The sequence below is a fragment of the Topomyia yanbarensis genome, chromosome 3, assembly GCF_030247195.1.
Source record: "Topomyia yanbarensis strain Yona2022 chromosome 3, ASM3024719v1, whole genome shotgun sequence".
NCBI lineage: Eukaryota > Metazoa > Arthropoda > Insecta > Diptera > Culicidae > Topomyia > Topomyia yanbarensis.
Genome location: NC_080672.1, coordinates 160,952,659 through 160,973,411, shown reverse-complemented (window position 1 = coordinate 160,973,411; position 20,753 = coordinate 160,952,659). Strand labels below are relative to the sequence as shown.

Below are 20,753 nucleotides of genomic sequence, written 5' to 3'. Positions count from 1 at the left end.
GTCAAACATGATGAAGTCAGTGTGCAATCCGCCAAAATCATCGTCACAACGCAACGCAACGCAACGCAACGCACAGATGTATTTGTTTCTTCTTTTTTTCCTTCACTCATTGTGGAGTATGCTTGATGTAATCTTGAATCAACCTTTTTGCTCGTTAGCATCTTGTAGGATATTTTTGGCCTAAATTTTAACTTTATATTTGATCAAACTCGATTAGATATTCAGTCTTTTGATTTGATTTCGATTGCGAATCCTGATTGACAGTTCCATGAAGGATAGAAATATAATTCGATGAGATTTATGTTCAAGTTTGTTAACTTTTGGGAATCGCTGTACATTGAACAGAAATCGCAATAGTAAATGAGAAATAAAGGTTTTGTCTATTGTACGAAGATAGCTATCTCAATATAATAGTAGATGTAGAAAGTATCACCTATACCCGAAAGACGTGTTGCTTTTAATGTCTTCAGATTCTGTACTGAACTGGCAACTCTGTCTTCTTGATATGTTATCTTTGCTCTTATCCCATATTATGAGGGAAATCTTCAATAAACAGACTTGTATTACTTTGAGTATTTACTGAATGTGTGGTCCAGCCTGATATTTTCTTGTTCGTTTTCTGTTGTGATCCGTGTACAACGAGTAACTACTGCGGAATTTCTTCTTAAAGGAAATTATGAAACATGGTTTTGCTCTTTTTTCTAAGATTATGTGAAGTGTGTTCGATTTGGAAATATAATTTGCGGAACGAGCAAAAATCTGCATCTATAAATTCTGATGAAATGAATCTACCCCAAAAGAAAACAAACATGGATCCAAAACTCGAAGAGCTTTCTTTTTCGATCAAAATTTTAATGTTGATAAAGACAAACAGGATTTTCAACCCAAAATTGCAATAAAATCCGTCGTTTATTACAATGACTCGAACTGTCTACTTTAGTTAATTCAAATATAAAGCTTTGAATTTAAGCCAATTGTATTTTCTCAGGCAGGATATGATCAGGAAGAAGGGTCATTCTAGTTTACATTAGTTATCCGCTAGAGCGAGAAAAAAAGGCATGATAAAATCCGTTACTACATTAATCAACATCTTGAAAAGGGTTGTACGTCATTTCGCGGAATACCATTTCCCGGTATACCATATTCCGGAAAACCATATCCCAGAATGTACTATTTCCCGGAAAACCATTTCCCGGAATGTACCATTTCCCAGAAAACCATTTCTCGGAATGTACCATTTCCCGGAAAAACCATTTCCCAGAATGTTCCATTTCCCGGAAAACCATTTCCCGGAATACCATTTCCCGGAAAATAAATTAAACCACGTACCTTGCCACCACTCATTTTGATTACACTTGCTACGCAGCAAATGTCATACAAACTACGAAATTCTCTCTACTTTAGAACATAAAAAGTAGTTTGGAAATATGTTTGGAATTTTATTGATTTTAAATGTAAGTTAGAATAACATCTCAACAATGCTTCAGATATATTCTATCATCTAAAAAATCTGCGGTTTTTCTTTCTTATACATGCATGCTTCCTTGTCGTTATTTTTGGAATGTTTTTGATTTATATGTACTTTCTATTTCTATGTAGTTTCACATTCTTTTAAGAACTCTTTCAAAATATTCTTGGTGTTTTATTGGATTTAAGTACTAGTGGTCCTAACATACCTTTCCCATAGAAAATTTGACAGTTCATAAATTTCACAGTCGACCGACAAAAACGGGTGCTTCGAGGTCGACAGATTAATTAAACGACCAAGACGGGTTTGGTCGGTGGACAATTTTCGTCACCATAATAATCGCCAGATTTAATCTGTGTGAATCTGGTTCCAGTTTTAAACTATCAACTAATCGATCGATTTAATTGGTTGAAATAGACCGATTTCTACAGATTTCGTCTGTCATATTTAATCGGTTGTCGTGTCGGCTGACGTCGATGTTAAACCCCCATAAGAGTTGGTGCAACAATCGACCGATTAATTGGTGGCATAGGCGGCCGATTGTGCCGACGCAAGCCGATTTAGTCGGTGGGAAAATCGGGAGGATTTTCTATGGGGTTATAACTTTTTGAATTATAATTGTTATTCTATGAGCTTATTCGCCTTCTTTTGGAGATGAGCAAATCATGAAAAATATTTTTGAATGTCTTCTTTAAAATTTGAGTACTTTTTTGGAAATTAATAATTCATAACAATCTTCTTTGAGACATTGCATTTTTTAAGCATAATCTGTTTTCTGGTACATTATTGGTTTATGAGCGCTTGTTTTTTATTAATATGATTAGAGAGCAAAGATAAGGTGTCAAGCGAACCAAACAAAAACTTGGAATGCAGAATAATGTCTTCATGTTTTATTCCAGCACAGTCAATCAATATCTATAAAGCTTATCATATCTTGATTGTAAATTTTATTTGTCGCGGAATAATGTGAAATAAAGAATAGAGGAAAAACGGTATATCTCAGGATGCGCTCATATTATATTGGGATGATAAGTGTTTTTTATGTAAAAATGTCTGAGGAACGCGATGGCATTAAAATTTTCAAAATTAAAATATATGTATTGAGAGAAAAACTAACTTTTAATATTTAACTGAAAAATCGCATAGTTGGCAGCACTGCCGGCAGAAAATAATATTATTTCTAGACTCCTTGAACAATTTTCTTCAAAAGCCAATTTACGGTTTGATTCTAGAGTAAATAGAACCGGAGATATGATCAAAAGAAAATCAAGCGTTTTGGCAATTTGCCAAAACGGGGGGTGCTCCCATGACCCGAGGGGTGGTTCAATTGACACAAAAATTTGGGTTTTTATATATTGGCCCTAGATGAACAATTCCTTTAAATTTGGTTCAAATCCGTGAAGGTCGATTTCAAGTTTGCATATTTTTTTGATCACTTCGCATGGAATGACCCATATGTAAGTCAACATAGCTCTGGATTTGTTCTTAAAGTTCAAATTACATGTTAACTTTAGATTTCAATAGTATAAATAATTACCGAGAAAAAGTACATTCCGGGTAATGGTATTCCGGGAAATGGTACATTCCGGGAAATAGTATTCCGGGAAATGGTACATTCCGGGAAATGATATTCTGGGAGATGGTACATTCCGGGAAATGGTTTTCCGGGAAATGGTACATTCCGGGAAATGGTTTTCTGGGAAATGACATTCCGGGAAATGGTAAACCGGGAATCGACGTACAATCCTTGAAAAGGTATAAGATTATCGAATAAATTTAGTTAACACCTTTCCACATCTCCTTAATCATAAAGTGTTATTTTCGCTCAAGACCCGGAGAAATCCGAAAATATATTTTTTCTGCTGAGAATGGGACTTTGTATACATTGAAATTTATCTAAATTTACTGTTCATTTAAACCCAACATTTTTTGGTAAGTCCTTGTTAATAGACTTCTTAGTCCATATGCCCCGCGCACACCTAAAAGCTGATAAAATTTTAATAACTTTCTCGGGTGATCTTATATCGATTTATAGCATTCTACGAAGTTGTAGACAATGGGATTGTTCATCAGATTCTCACTTTTAGTATTTTTTGAATGTCTGTAGTAGCAAAACTGCGAATTAATTTCATTTAAAAACTTAAGTTTTCAATCAAAAAACTTTAAAATAAAAAGTTGTTCGAGACCCCCCCCGACAAAATATTTTAATTTTACTTTCAAATGAAAGGGAAAAAGTCCATTCTTTCATTTCCCGAAGTTTTACATATGCCGATTTTTTTTTTTTGAATAAAGTTGTTGGACAAAGACACCGTGTGCCCGTCTGTGAAAATGTGTAGGGGTTGACTTGACCAGGTTTTCAGCTAAATCTGCATAAATCTCTAAAAAAATTTCAATCCTTTAAAACTCATTGATATGATGTGCAAAGGTATTGTGCGTGTTCATGATGTTTTGTAGAATTTTTAATTTACTTTTGCAAAAGTTATAAAAGTTTTTCTGCGAACGTTTTTTTCGTCAAGCCTCCCCATTGCGGGAAGACTTGACCAAGGCCTGGGGAGACTTGACCAAAAGAATATTGAAAACTTGGGTCAAACATACTGTAATCCTCTTTTCCATATTGTCGAGATCATTAGGTAGCAGTAAAAAAAATGCGTTTCATAAATTTAGATTTTTCAAATGCATTTCCTTTTAAGGATTATCCGTACTGCTTAGATTATAAAATTAGTCATATTAGTGCAAACTTTGATTACTAGTACTAAACTGACAGATGTTTTAGGTGGGATTTTTGTGTGACGTGATTAACATTAACAGTAGGTACCACAGCGTAAAAAATGTCGGAAATTTTGTATCTTTCTTCAGATTATTGCCACTTGGTCAAATCTCCCCAATATTAGTTTTTACGTTCAATGTCGTACAAATTTTAGTAATAACTATTGCAATATTTCGATTAATGTAAAATCATTTCACTACTTCATGAGGAATATGATATGATATAGGTACTTTGAAAATAATTATTAGTCGAGTAGATATGTCCATACAAAGTTTGATAAAAAATTACATCATTTGAACCAAATTTTAAAATCAAATTACGGAATATTTTCTATAAGGAAAGAATTTTTTATTCCAAACTTTTGAAATTACCGATTACCGCATCGAAACAAGCATAAACATATTTTTGAAATTTTTTTTAAGTCTAATAGAACACGTCATAGCCAATAGAAATTTGCGCTTGGTCAAGTCTCCCATGTACCCCTACATTAGCATATGCGAAGCAAGTATGTGCTTTTTGTAGCTTTATCGTGTAGTAAGGGGAAGAGAGTACGAAAGCATAGTGTTATAAACAAAAGTATTTTATGCATTTTATTTTCTTGGTATGTTTATTTTCTCAACTTTTACGTTTACGCTGGACATCTGTTCTCGGTGCCTAAATAGATGTTGCTTCTTAGTTCAGCACGAACCAGAGGGAACTTGGCCTTGACCCCACTGCTCTGACATCGATGTTACGTGATATTCGTTATGGAATATTGTTTGTTTGGGGCCATTGATAAAAAATGTCTCGCAGAAAAAAAAGGAAATAATCTAACATACTTTTCCCCTTCAAGCACAGCACATGGCAACTTGTTGTCAGTTTTAATACTCCCGCTCAACTACAGGTATACCTCGATTTAACATACTTACGATTTAACATACCCTCGATTTAACATATTTCGATTTAACGTAATTTTTACCTCGATTTAACATCATGCAAAAAAATTTTAATGTCAATGTTACTAAAACGAAATGTTAAGAATCAATATCAATTTTATTCTATGATTCACTTCCAATGCTTAAAGAAACATAATTTATTTTCGTTTTTTCGCTAGATTATGTTTATGATTCTGAGATACAAAAACATTCTTATTTTGATACCGCACAGCAAAATGAATACACGAATTTGTGGTTCGAGTTATTTCCTGATAATAGTTTTATGGGTTTTTATGTGTAAGTTAAAAATAGATAACTGGAAAGATATGGTTGATGGAAGGTATAGGGCGATGACGAGATATTGGCGGACGGTGAGTTCCACTAATAGGCATTGAGGCTGTAGCAGTTATTACGAAACTGTTGGAAATTTGTTGTAATGAAGTCATGACAGTCCCTCGATGTTAACGCACCCAACTAGAGCTTGAAAGAACGTAAGCTCGATTCTTGCTAAAGATAATATCTTTTTTCAGGCTGTATTGAACAGGTGAATTTCTCAGTGCATGTGGACATTTTTCAAAAAAAAACTTCATAATGGATCGATTCCTCTTGCAAAAAAATGCAATAGACGATAATGATGGAAGATACAAGTCTTCCTTCAATGTACGACTCCTGGTAAGCTCACGGTGTTTATTTATCAATACCGGTGCCAGTCATTACTTAATCCAAACAGAAGAAGCACACAAAAGCAATGTTAGTCCGACACTGATTGTGTTTATATTATTCATATATTACTGCGTATTCTGTATATCTGGATATATTACTATTAACAACTGCAACGGGTAGAGAATGGTCGTTAGTAGAGATTGGGATTCGAATAAACTGTACTGGCATTTGCGTACGATTTAAGATGATCGAGGACTCTGGATACTTGGCCCCCAGGAGTACCATAATAAATGTTCACGTTTAAATAGAAATCTAGGATATAGATCCAATAAATAATAGGCTAATAAAATATGTAAAAAAGAGATAGATCCAAATAATGAAAAGATTTCCGTCTTTGTCGCCTGTTACAACGTGGGAGCAGGAAACCAGTGGATCAATTCTTGCCTTTAGATATCACATGCTACGCGGCTATTTTGGAGATCTATAATAGTGACATCAACATTCCAGTGAATTCCACCTCCTCGTCGTACATAAGGATTAAACAATTTTTTTAAAAATATTTTTGTATTGTAATTAAAATGTCATATTCATTCTGATGAGTTCGACTTTTAAACTGAGGTATTGTATCTGTCGTGCACAAAATGATTTAATTGAACTTTTCCTTAAGGAGAACTATAGCGCTACAATGGCTCGATTTGGTTGTTTTTTTCTGCAAGTAGAACTCCTGTGCTTACAAAACTTCGTGACTAGTCGTTTGCTCGTGAACTCAAGTAGTGTTCTCTTTTTGAATTCTGCGATTATCTGACGGACAGATTGGTCTACCAAGATAAAGATGAGACAAAATAGAAACACAAATTTTCTTACTTACTAAAATTAGGCATTGTGCTCTTCATGTACACAATGGTTAATCAAAATTTGTTGATTATTCTTATAAGTTATCCTGAATTCTGAGAAAATTTTGCGACGAAATTTATGAAATGAATATCTGTTAGAATTGGCGAATACTTGGCAAGGTTAAGATAAATATGTTGTTTATGTTCAGAAGAACAATCTAATTGTTTAATTGTGAATATGTGGTTTCTATGTCACTGTTAGGTGGATACAATCAGTAATATCCTCGTAAATATTTCGTGATGAATAAAAAAAGAATTCTATTCGAAAACAAATATTTCTTTTGTGTTTCGATTTTACATAAAATTCGATTGAACGTACATGATGGAATCGTAAAATGTATGTTAAATCGAGGTATACCTGTAGTACGTCTCATATTTTCAGATTTTATTTTGCTAAACCATGTTGCATTACGCTCCACCCTAACTCGTCGCTGTTGTGCTATCTTATGACAAACGCCATTTTGGGGTAAACTGAGTTAGATATGAGCGACCGAAAATAAAAGTCGCAAGGATAGAATATGCTTCGTAAAACCCATTCCAAATTTATTTGAATATAAAAATCGGAAATAAACTTCAAGCGTAAAAATCGGACGGAGATTCTTCAGCATAAGAATCGCTTAAAAATGCTCACCCGCAAAACTCGGTGAAAATGGGCCTTCAGTATAAAAACCGGTTAAAAATAAATAAATGATTCGCAGGAGCATCCGTATATCGTGATGTTCAAGATTAAAAGTCGGCTAACAAAAACTTCGTTGTAAGAATCGGACATGTTTTCTTCCGGTTTTTATATAAAGGTTTTTTTATCCGACTCTTGCAGAAGAAAGTCCCAGTCCGATTTTCATGCTTGAAGTTTATATCCGGTTTTTATATTCTAATATATTTGAAACGGGTTTTACGAAGCATGTTCTGCCCTTGCGACTTTTATTTTCGGTCGCTCATATGCCACATTACTTGTTTGAAAAATCTCTACAAAGTGGCGTTTTCAGAATTTTGAAATTCTACTTGGTTACTTAGATATTGCGAGAAACGTCATGAGAAATTGTGAGTTTTTTGCTTAAAATCACTGTATCTAGGGATTTGCTCAAGTTATATTGAAGTTTTAGATGTTTTTATGCGTGAAAATGTCTGAGGAACACAATGACATAAACATTTTCAAAAGAAAATTACACGAGTTGTGAGAAAAACACAGTTTTAGTTTTAAATTGGAAATAAAGGATATTTGGCAACACTGTAACTAAAAATAACTATTTTTTCTAGATGCCCTGACTCATTTCCTTCAAAATGCATTTCACCGATTGTTTATAGCCCATATGAACGCAAAGATATGAATAAAAGTTAAAAATTGATGATTTTTTTCTATGGAAAATTTTTCATGCACGATTATGACACGTCATACAAATTTTGTCATCAATACACGCCTATGACACGTGTGAGTGCGACTTTTGTTTACATTCATAGTAAAAACTCGCAACATAGTCAAGCGATCTTCGTAATATTTGAGAGATTGATGAAGAATAGATAGAAGCATTAATTGTCTTCTTTGGAATGTTTATACCATTTATAAGTTTCAAGATATTCAATCTCAAACTTTAAAAATCGTATTTCTCGAAATGTGCTAAATGGCGCTTGTCATAAGATAGCACAACAGCGATGAACTGTTAATATTCGACATCGTTTATAAACGGCCCCTTGATGATATCTTTAGAGCAGAAAATCCAATGCAAAATCGGATTCACAGGATTTTATTGCGTTTTTGGCACCTTGCATCACATCGTTATGTTTGTTATACATACTAAGAATACCAAATCATATCATGTGATGGCCAGAAAATTAGAGAAGCAACACCCCCCTCCCTTTCCCCCATCAACGAGCAGATATTGTAACAATATTGTAAGATATTTATTTTAAGCATCCATTCTAAGTGCTAGGTCCAAAACATTCATCAACTATGGACCATAATCTTTTTAGAAAAAAGCTTTCAATTCGAAGGTGAATATGATCGTGAACAATGAGTTTAACTCATATTGACACTTTGCGAGTTTATAGTACTACTGAGTATAAGTAATAAAGTGATCTCCTCGGGTGGTCGAAGGTGTGGTAAGATCTTGAGCAGATCCCACGCTTCCTCCGGCTGTCCGACTGCCAGTGCCAGACTGGTCGTGTGTGTCTAAGGTTTTTGGAATTTTGGCTCGTATATTCTTGATTTTCCGTAACCTTTCCAACCAGTTCGATGCGTACGGGTTCTGGTTCTTCGTTTTCAGTGATTGTGATACCATAGATGCCAGCTAGAACAAAAATAGTAAAAATAAAGTACCGATGAAATGAACCAACTATCTGCCTGTTACATACATTGGCGTGCAGCGCCATCTGTCGAGCAAGTAAAGGAGCGCTGGAGTCGGAGACGATTTTTGGTTTGCTGCATACGTGTTGCGCGATATCCGACCGAGCGAGCACAAAAACGCGATTGCTTTCCAGTTCAATCGGTTCTATGACCACACAAGCGTAGTTAAATTGAGCCTATAAGAGATTGTTGAAATCATTTAGGAAAGTAGTTTTCATTGATTATACCATGTGACCTGTCAAAAAATATCGACTACGATTATTTTACTAACTAAACGAACTGAACTTCTAACTGAATATATACAATAACATTGTGTTGACAATATTATTGTATAAGGTACACGGGGGAAGTTGAAACGGGGTTTTCAAAGATGAAATTTGAACTTCTCTAACGAAATCACAAAATAAACAATTCCAATTTTCAAGTGCTTTGTTTTTATGTCACTTTCTGCCCACATATAACAAATGAATACATATTATTCCTGCAATGAAGCGATTCGATTCTGCGTGAAACTTATCAGCTTGGAAGTAAATGTGTGAGATGCGTTGAAACTGAATGCTGGTTTCGGTAAATTCACACAGCAATTGGCGACTGAATTTGAGATTGCGCAGCAAATTACAAACGAAAAAATTTCAAGTAGGCAACTACTTTGTAAATTACAAAAGAAATATTTGGTCGGCTTCCTGGTGTACTAGCGGACGATAACGGATGCTAAGACAAAATTATCAATCAAAAATTGAAGATTATCGAATTATTACTGTCGGTTCAACTTGCCCCTCTATCTTTGCCCCAATGGGTATCAAAATAAGGGGTATACTGCCGCTATATGCATAACTGTCTCATGTGCTAATGGATTTCTTATAAACATGGGACAATTATGCGTAGAGCGGCAGTATAATGGAATGCTAAAAAATTAAGGTGAACAATGGTTTCTCAGCAGACAGTTCATATTTACTACACTTGATAGATCCTAAACGATTGTTTAACATACAACTTTTTGGGAATAATCTGCAACCATAACATTTTTCGATCGATTGATATGGTTAGGAAAAAAGAGGTTTTTCATGTCGCGATCGACAAAAAATAAACAAAAGTGCTAAAATCATTGAGATGTTTCAAACTATCGCTTATGGTATTCAAAAGGTGCGTTTAAGGAAGCTTTTTGCTGTAAAAAATTATTTCAGCGATTGATCTTTTCTGGTGAGGGTTTAAAACAAGGAGTTTTTATTCTCAGATGATTCCAGCGTTGCCAACTTTATTTTCAAAACAACTGGAACCTCTCTTTAAAAAAAAACTGGAAAAACTGGATGCCCAGAAAACCAAATTTATCCATGCAAACAGGTATCCAAAGTTTTTTTTAAATGAAATGGATCTATTTTCAATAAAACTGGATTCTCAAACATGAATCTTTGGATTCAATATGAAAATGTTCAGCTATTAGAAAAAATAAGAGAACAATTATCATAAATATATTTTATTAAAAATTCAATTACGTATAGCAAAGTAAATAGCAGCGGATTTCTAGTTTAGGATAGTATAAAAGTGATCGCTACTATTTAAATATAACTTTTAGATAATTTCACATGGCAAGTTTTAAGAAAGTTGAAATGTTAAACGAAAAAATTGGTACCTTCAAGCCAATCACTGTGCCGTATATAATAAATAGACTAAAAAACAATATTAATTTTATTTAACGGTATCTGCTGATCTAGCACTCCATAGCATATTAATATCTAATGTGTATTGAAATATGACAGGGTGCAGCAAAATATGGTCACTGAAAAACAATTAAGCTGTTCTCCAGAGAGGATGTACTCTTCACAATTTTATTTATTTTATTATTTATTATAATTTATCTATAATAAACTACTAAAAATAATTTTGGCGTACACCCCTGGGAAAAAACTTGATAAAACTGGACAATATTTGAAAAAAACTGGACGATTTACATATTTGTCTGTTTGACTGGATCGAGTAAAAAAACTGGAAGAATCCAGTTTAAACTGGAAGGTTGGCATTGCTGGGTGATTCGATCCTCAAAAACGCCGATCAGCCATGTTGGTTTTAAAAACGACAGCTAACAACATTGTCTACTTGTTTGCTTGGATTTAAGTGGGTAAACAATGTTGTTCGCTGTCATTTTTCTTCCCCGCAGTCTACTGCACGCTTACCTCACTCCGTATCTAGTTACTGGCAAAGAGAAGAACTTAGAACTCTAAGCACATTGGTTTAAACTTTCGTTCCAACTTACCCCGCATATCAACTTGCCCCTGTGTACCTTATATTCAATATTTGTACAAACATGTATGAAAAGCCGTACACAGTAACTAGGGTCGAATCCTGGCCAACATTATTTATTACTGCTATTGCTGTTATTATGCCTTAATATGAACTAAAAATAGACACTAACTACACTCAACCAAAAAATACAGTGAACTTCATAAGTATATCGTATACTTTTTAGCCACAAGCAGGACGTATGTAAATAATAAGATCATCTTATGAATCGGCATTTATTTCGTCAAATCGGTTTGCTATGATTTGATTTTCCATAACGCATCTTTGATTTTTCATAAGGCAAAATTATATTTTTCTCTTATGTTTATGTGAATCATAAGATGCTCGTATGAAACTCAAGCGAGTAACGTATGCAATACCCAATAAAGTCGTATTTTTCATAGTAATCTTATGAAAACATAGTTTTGTTACTTTTCTATACATCATATAATTCTTATGAATCTCGCTGTATGTTTTGGCTGAGTGTAATATTTGGCCCTACAGCATTTCGGTGTACATCAAATTAGTAAAAATTTCCATATTTTCAAATCGCTTGCTATCATTCTAAATTGGAATTCTTTTTTATCATTCTAAATTGGAATTAAATGTTTAAAACAAGGTATTTTAAAGCTTGTGTAATACACAGCAACACTATTATTTTCAGTTATTTTTAAATTAACTACATTTGTTATATTATTTTCTTTTTTAAGACAGCCCTCATCATGACAAAGCGATACTTTTGGATATAGAATGTAAAATAATTTAAAACCCCTTGAAAAATCACCATCCATGCAAATTTTTACAAAATTTTGGTATGCTCCTTATTTTGCCACATTATGCAGAAGGCTTCTAGGTATGTAAAAAATATAACAAAATAAAAAAATGTTTTGGTTATTGGCCAGGAATTTATTCCAGTTACTCTTCTGTGCTACGGATTGGTTGCATACTGCGGAGATATCATTGAAATAAAAATTCGCAGTGAAAATTACAATATTTGTATCGTTTTAACGCATTATTGAACTTACCTTAATAGTTTTCAAATCATACTCCTCTCCGCTTTCATTGTATACAATCGATACAAAGTCGTTTCCAATGTGCTTTTTCTTCTCGTTACAGTTGGGATCATGTTTGTGATTCGGCATCAGCGTAGCAACATGGAATGTTACCTGTACGATATCATCCTGCCAAATATAGGTGAACTTTCCATCCTTTCCATTGCACTCTAAATCTATAAAAAAGTTGTGCTCTTTGGCTTCTTTGATCGCGACAAGTGTTCCGAGCTTTCGAAGGAATTTCGCATAACGTAGACTACCGTAGCGATTTTTTAGTATGTCTATTTCGCTTCCGACCTGACCTGGACCGACATAGAGAACACCAATCTTGTGCTTCTCGAATGGAGCAATCAAATCTAAGAGGTGGATAGCCCTGTCACTCGTTTCTTTGTCCATCAAAATTGGCCTTTCCGTTGAATTAATTTGACCGCTATGATACAACTGCAGAAAAACAAAGCTTGGACTAATTACCGATCGTGATGCAACGCCCCCACCGGACTGCTCGCCACGCAATCTGGATGCGTTAGTATTCTTGTTCAGACCCCACTTAAGATTGTCTCGGCTATAGTGTTCGCGAGCCACGGAAATAGTTTTAGATCGTCCTCTGGGAAGATCGTTTTCGTTTGGATGCATGCCACCTGCTGACATGGCTGGGAAGGACGGCGAAGCAGTACCCGAACTGGACAATTTCCCATTGATTGGATTTCTAACAAGCAAACGAGGTGATAACGGAGCAGGCGACTGTGGTGGCTTGGTAGTAACCTTTTCCATGGGAAGTTTTAGATTGAGCGATGAAGAAGATAGTGTTTGTGTGATTGGTTGCATCATTGCGGGAGAGGCGATGGTTTCTGTCGAGGAACTTGTACCTTCTGTTCTAGTGACAAGTGCGTCGTCTGCAGAATGTTGCTTTCGTGGTACAGCAGCGTTAGACACTTCAGAACCGGAAGATTCCGGAAGCGATGCCGATGGGTGCAGGGTAGCGCCAGAACTCGTAAAATCTGCTTGTTGCTTAACATTGCCAGATGCACGAACAGTAAGACTTTCATTTGATTCAGACGAAACAGTTGACTTCAGACCACTTGGAGGCGTCGAACCTGCTATTTCCTCGGGAATAGCTTCGCAACTGACACCTTTTCCATAATTCTTTTTCTTCTGCTGCCCTTCATTTTCTGTTGTAGATTCGACTGGTTCCCCAGTTGATCCAGCTGGCCCAATTGAAACCTCTTTGTTGGCCTTGGTTATGAATTGACTCTTCCAATTCGATCTCATTTCAGGGCTGGAATTAACTCTTCGAACTGGATTCCTAGATCTTCCTTCGGGATCGTCAAACTCCACGTCAGCATCGACATCTTCATCCTTCGTATCGTGTGACTCGACGTTTTCGTCATCATTCTTTCCGTGTCTAGGAATGTCAATCGGGCCAGTACTTGTAGTCCGATCAGCTCTTGCTGCCAAAGCATCTTCTAGTCCATCTTCTTCTCCCATATCACTACTCTCGTCATCTTTCCGAATTTCGAATACTTCGTCCGATATGGAAACTTTTGCTTTAGGCGCTATGCTAGAAGGTGGTGCAACTTGTTTTGGATTGGAATCAAGTTCTTCAATATTTAAACTGGCTGTTGATGCCCCAGTTGCTGGAGCATTCAAATTCATATTGGATGTATTTCGCTGAATCTCTCCCAGAAAATCTGCTCCGACTATACCTCCACCGAGGCTGGGTACGAATAAAGCGGTTAGATCCTGTAGGGGAAATTCACCCATTGATGAATCATAGTTCAGCTGGTTTTGAACTCGCATCATCCATGACAGGACACCTGTGGGGCGACGAATGCAGATCTCTGCCCATCCAGTGCAAGAACATGCACAAAGTTGGATTGGTTTTTCCATCAAACCGCCGGTAGCGATAGCACCAGTTCCACTCGCATTATTTTGTTGTTGTGACTGTTGTTGTTGTGGTAATATCAACTTGTTGCCAAGCGTCGTCATCAGAGCAGACTCAGATCGAGCAACGGTCAAATTCGGATGCGATTGTTGTTGATCAGCTGCAACTGCTGCAATATTTTCGGCAGTTGCATCAGGATTACTACCTCGGCGGGACAAAGTCTCGAGTGATCCCGATGAGTAGCCTTCCTGAGACCCTTGGCGGAAGAAACGATTATTCAATGCCGTCGTTGTGCCATGAGGAAAAGGAGTCGCAGCCGATGACGAGGAGGTTGAACTCGTTAGATCTGTGCTCTCCGACTCGTTTGCACTGCTCAAAACAAGAAGAAATTAGTTTTCCAGTAATTGTTTATTAATACGTTAATATATTTAGGTCATGGTTCGATTTTAATGCAATATGAGTAAATCAAAGATTTTTTTCACCTTATTCAGTAGTACCCAAAATCGAGCGAAAGCCTAGAAACAAAATTTCCGTTAACTAGTACTGACTATGATTTGACAATAGTAAATCTTAAAATTAAGTTAGATTTTTGTGTTTCGGATTTATCTCGTCAGTAACTGGTATCAACTAGGCGATGCGTTGTGTTGCGTTGCGTTGTGACGATGATTTTGACGGATTGCACAATGACTTCATCATGTTAAACCATATTAAAAGCTCAACAGCATGATAGTCATCATTGTCCCCATCTCCATCGTTCACGGGGGAGGATAAAGAATAAGGTAGATGGGAAGTGTTGATGCTCTACCTACTTAACGGAAGGTAGACGATTCATCAGGCTCTTCCATAGGTGTCGCGAAGTTGGTAGTTTGGAAGGGTATAAGGTCTAGGATTTGCTCCAAGCAAGCGATGCGACATGTAAAGCATAGTTTATTAGGTAGTTGTTTAGTTAGTCTTCGAGTACATGATCACTCCAAAAAGAAAAGACTTTGTTTAGTTTTTGGTTCTTTTTAAACTCTGGGTAGCCGGCTACTGAGAGTATCCTACGTTTTCTAATCAAAAGCAATTTGAACTCCACACGGCCGGCCGTGGGAGTATTGCCAAGAAAAGTTAATCTTAGCTGTGTAATGGGATCACTATTTATTGCAACAGTATTTAGACAGATTTTGCAATTCCTCCGATCTCTCCGATATATTTATTAGGTTGAAAACTACCGAGTAACAGCACGTAATACACGTACAACACGAGATGTTATAAATCAAGGGAAGTATTTCCTATTTTACGTATCGAATTATTTGTAAAGTACACGTATACGAGGGATCTGAGCTGTAAATTTTCACCAGGTTGTTTTGAACTTTTGAACCAGGTTGGAAGAACAAATCTCAAATCATACCCTACTATGTCCAATTCGCCGTTTTTCGTTTGCATCATTCATTCAAACAGCCGAGCTGTTCAATCATTTTCGATTTCATTGACCCTATGAATATCTCTGTACTGAAATATTGACAAGGTTTTTCAAGCAAAACTAATCTGAACATATTTCTTACTGTTCATGTAAGCTCGAAAACGCAAAATATGTCAACATTTAACCTAAACTGGTCTCTACAGAGCAGATGACAACTTTGGTTGGTTTCATTCACCAAGCATCAATTTGAAATGAAAACTTTCGGTTTGGTTATGAAAATCCCGCCAACTTGAAAGTGAATGATTAAGGGAGGCTTTGAATTTGAATCATGGTTAGGTTTGATTGAGCTGAAAGTTGGCATTTGAAAATGAAAATTTTCACCACTGCGAGTTATCCCCCGACCATTGAAGAGAAATACAAAGGATTATTAACCTGATACACGGGTTGGTTCGCAATAACGGAACTTGAAATTAGATCGATAAAAACAGACGCGGCGAATTTCCAGTACGTATTGTTACGCGATCATCGATCCTAGTCAGATTAAAGCCTTGTTGCGGCTGATTTTCGATCAGTTATTCGTTTTTACAGTAGTGTTTGCTTGATTTGATGTGTTCGCACCATCTCATTCTGCTACTATTGGTAGAAGGCTAATAGCACCCAGTCGTCGCCGGTCTAAGGACCAAAAGTTATCCATTGACTTAGAGTCGCGTGGAAGCATGAGATAGGAGACTTGTACAAACTAGAGATTAGAAAAACAAAGAAATAACATGTTCCGTCCGGAATCCGAGCTCAGCTATAAGTTTCTATAGCTGAATTGTAACTCCAAACGGAACATGGCGTCCCCTTGTTATTCTTTAGTGAAAACTATGTTATCTCACCGTTTGACGTAACTGTGCCAACTAGGGGATGTATCTAAAACTAGTATCATACGACACGACATGACGTCTAAAGTAACTGGCAACAAACAAAAACACAAAAATCCAACTTAATTTTAAGTAAGGTCATGTGCCCTTAAAGCATGAATTGGCTTAATTTAGACTTTTCTCCTTTGGGAATAAATATTGCATATTGACAGGCGTTTGGTTCTTTAGGCAAAAACAAGCGTTCTTTTTCGCTTTCTCGTCAGTATGTCGTGTGACTGTGTTACCTAGTGCTAATTTGGGTACTAGCTTTAGATACAACGTCTAACTGTGCCCCACCCCAGTTGGTGCTAGTTACTAACGAGATGAATTGGAAACACATAAATCTAACTTAATTTTTCGTTGGGTCTTGTGCCCTTAATGCATACATTGGTTTGATCTATTTTCCTATTTGCGAATAAACACTACAAATAGTTCATCGGTTTTGCGTGATACGTTTTAACTCAGTGGATAGACTTCCTAGCTTGAGCAAACTTGCCTAAAGTTAAAGGAAAAAAAAATTAAAGGGTTGTATACAGGACACGACCACGGTGACATTAAAAATGTAGCTTTTTCATAAGCGTGCAAATGAATTTTATCTATCACACATATCGACTCACGTTCTTGCTCACTCGCCTGTTTGCATATGTTACAATTTGCTATATACCCTCCCCATTAAAACATAATTTATTGAAGGTCATTTAACGGTAATCAATCATTACAATTAATCAAGTATCTCACTAGGTGATTGACATTATTTGGCTGATCCATCTAGTAAAAATAGGCTGATCTGTCCAGAAAATATATTCAAAGAAAAGTTCCATATTGAGAACTGTGATGAAGAAGCCCACGCCCGCCAACGGAAATATACAGATTCTCCATGAAATATGAAATTTCATTTTCCATTTAAATTTTGAATAATGTACTAATGAACTTAAGTAAACAATCTTAAGTTTAAGTATTTCTTGATCGATTAGTGGTTGAACAAATGAAATTATTTGATCAATTACATTGTTAAACAACGTTCGCACTACCAGTTAAAACGGGTTTTTATGCTATCTTGGTGACATTTTTCTTGTTGCTAATTATTATAACGTGTTATAACTCTGTACTGTAAACATTGTATTATTAAACCAATTCTGCAGCGTTTTATTTTATATAGGTGTTTTATGTGGTAATAGGACTGACATAATATAATAACAGCGGTTTGTTTCATAATTTAAAACAGATTTATTTTAAAATTTAAATTGGTATACCCAACCGTTCTATTTGTTAAACACTTTAAAACGCGATTAAAACTGTGTTTTAAATACATGGGGCAGGACAGATACTCTGATTGCATAAACTGGAAAAACAATTTTAAGTCCAGTAACGCTTAAGACATGGCTTGAATTTTAATCGAAAAAGAACACCCGCTTAAACTGCTGCTGGGACGGCAAGTTCTGTTTTAAAATATTCCGTTTTGTGTAGTACGAAACAAAAGTGTTTGAAATTAGAAAACAAAAAGTTCTGCTGGGAATGTGATTGTTTCCTATGCAATTACACTCAGGTTTTTTACGCAGGGGATACTAGCCGCGTAAATGAAAACCGCGAAAATTTCAAAAAACGCGTAAATGAAAACCGCATAAATTTCAAAATCCGCGTGAAAAATACTGCGCAAAAAACGCGTCAAAACCTGAGTACTCTCCTATATAAAATACTACGCTGCTGAACAGTGCAATAACTACAGAAGCACGTTGTCAGATAAAATAAAAAAAATAAAATAATATGATAAAAAACATATAACCGAAATATGAAACATATGAAAGCCAATAGGCTCTTTACCCTACGCAGCTACAGAGCGCCGTAAACATAAATTAACAAATTATAACGCACACGCATGCATAAAAATAAATAATGTTTTTCAACGCAACACTCAAGCAGCACACATAAGTCGCATCCTGCCGTATTGAATTAAATCCAAACCACCCCACCCACCCACTTTGCAAATCATTCTGTGACACCGTGCTGGTACCCGAAAAATCCGCACACGGCCACCGCTGCCGAAAATGCATAGCGTCTACTGCTTATTGTAGTGCCCAGACGCTACAGCCATGATTTTACCCGTTCGACATAAGAACAAAAACTGATTCAAACGGGTACGCGTCACCTCTATTTATAAACTAACCGTATATGGTTTAGTCACTTAGGTGCGAGTGTGTGCAAATGCCAACGTTGCCGAAAATCGATAGCGCTTATTGCATCGCCCGGAGACAATGTTGCTCGTATGGGATAAGAGCAACAACTGATTTAAACGGACATGCGTTGCTTCTATTTATGACTTTTCGTGTTTCATTGAGCAACTAAGCTGCCCTTTTCTGACGGCTGTGTCTGAGAAATCTGCCTCACGAATGGTAATTTTCCCGTTTTTCGTGAACTTTTTAATTTTACCAACAAAAGTCTACTTTTATTAGGGAGATATTAAATTATTACCAATATTTAAGTTAGGTGTTTCTGAATCGGTTGGTGTATGAATGATTAAAATCCATCTAGTAATATCGGAGTTATAAGCGTGCAAACCTTACATAGTTTCGTTACATGGGAGATAGTTTAGATTTTAGAATGACACCTAGCCACAGATAGTGGAGTAAGACATTTTTAATGTCAAAACAAAATGTATTCCTTCCACTCCTCAGATTGGATTTTCCTAATGTTTTAAAGGGTTTTCGATTAGTTTGCATGAGTTTTTTCCCGAAAGCTACGCTGCCTTTATATGCATATTTGTCCCATGTTCTATGGGATTCCCTATATACATGGGACAATTATGCATATAACGGCAGTACGACTGGTATCCAATTTCAAGCCTCACAAAAACCAAAAAAAATGATTTTTAAATGACTACCACAGCTACAATCAATGAAACCAAGTTCAATTCTTAGTTATTATAGAAAAAACTACAGTCGTGATTCGCTTGTTGGTCACTTTTTAACTGGGCCGCTTTTGTAGTTGGACCATCGCTAGTTGGACCATTTCATTGTCCAACTAAAATCACCTGAACGCCAGAATCTCATGTCAAATTTACTTTGACAATCTATCTTTTAATCTTTTACACTACCAACGTCTTCTTTGGAGAGTTTTTGACATTTGTCAGTTGGTCCAACTAGCGAATCAAATTCGTTGGACAGAGGCTGTGGCCCAACCAGCGAATCACAACTGTAGCTATTATAGCAAAACCACAGATAATTGACATTTAGGTTAGAGGATTTTTTAAATCCTGCATAAGTTTTCAAATCAATAAACGCTAGAAATCGGCGTTTCACTATTGAAGGATTCCATGAGAAACCGGCCAACCACAAAATATGACCATCGTCGATTCGAACGAAACTTTTAAGTTGAGTTCGGTTCATGAATCTCCTTGATTTTCTCTGACAATTGCAATGTTTTGATGCAAGAGCAATTTTTAAAAAGGCGTAGTCATTTCTACGTGCATTAATTTCATAATTTCAAAGTCATATTTTCAATATAAAATACGAATATTGTTAAATGTGTCTATAGCGACCCTTACACGTCCAATATTTTTGTCAATACTAAAGAGTATTGACAAAAGTATTGCACGAGTAATGAAAAAAAGTTGTATTGACGATGTGGATTTCAAATGGGAGCTGTAGAGCTAGGTTCTCGGAAGGGCTCCCCGTCAGAATCACATACTACAATTTGCAGACGAGACAGGCAATGTCGCCCACTAAAACACTGCTTTAGCCCAATTGTAGCGGGTCGTGATTCTGAATGTGATATTCATTGTACGGTTTAGGTATGTGCGGGCGTAGGGACTCGCGATCGCGTGTATCATCGCGAAGATGTTGTAAGAACGGCGCAGATGTTGTAAGAAAGTGAGATCTTCCATATCACTAGAGTTCCCGGACATGTCGCCATGGAACGTGTTGTCTAGTGGATATGAGCATTATTTTTTGATTGGTCCTACTGAATGTATGGACCTAAGTTATTAGGACAGAGGGTAATGGTTTCAGGACGTGATCGCGACGGACATTTGTAGGTTCGCGTTTGAAACTTCGTAAGTGCTAAAGCGTTCGTCTTATTACAGGGATGTTATCAAGTTTGCATGATCGCGGGTGTAGGTGTGCGTTGTTAATCGCGAAGGGCTCAAGCGTTCGAATGTTAACGTGTTTGTCATGTAGGCTCGCGTGCATGTGACTTC

The 20,753-nt window shown here is 36.2% G+C and overlaps 1 protein-coding gene across 2 annotated transcripts in view; it reads right to left on the bottom strand.

The window, feature by feature from the left end:
• Positions 1–1,418: 1,418 nt before the first annotated feature.
• Positions 1,419–20,753, bottom strand: part of LOC131694131 (tuberin) — a 29,369-nt gene continuing 10,034 nt past the window's right edge. For both annotated transcript variants that reach the window (XM_058982575.1, XM_058982576.1), the window contains exons 4-6: positions 12,349–14,626; positions 9,055–9,222; positions 1,419–8,990 (exon numbers count right to left, since the gene is read on the bottom strand). In XM_058982575.1, coding sequence (XP_058838558.1) covers positions 8,754–8,990; positions 9,055–9,222; positions 12,349–14,626 — 2,683 coding nt within the window. In that variant the 3' untranslated portion in view covers positions 1,419–8,753. The remainder of the gene's footprint in view (positions 8,991–9,054; positions 9,223–12,348; positions 14,627–20,753) is intronic.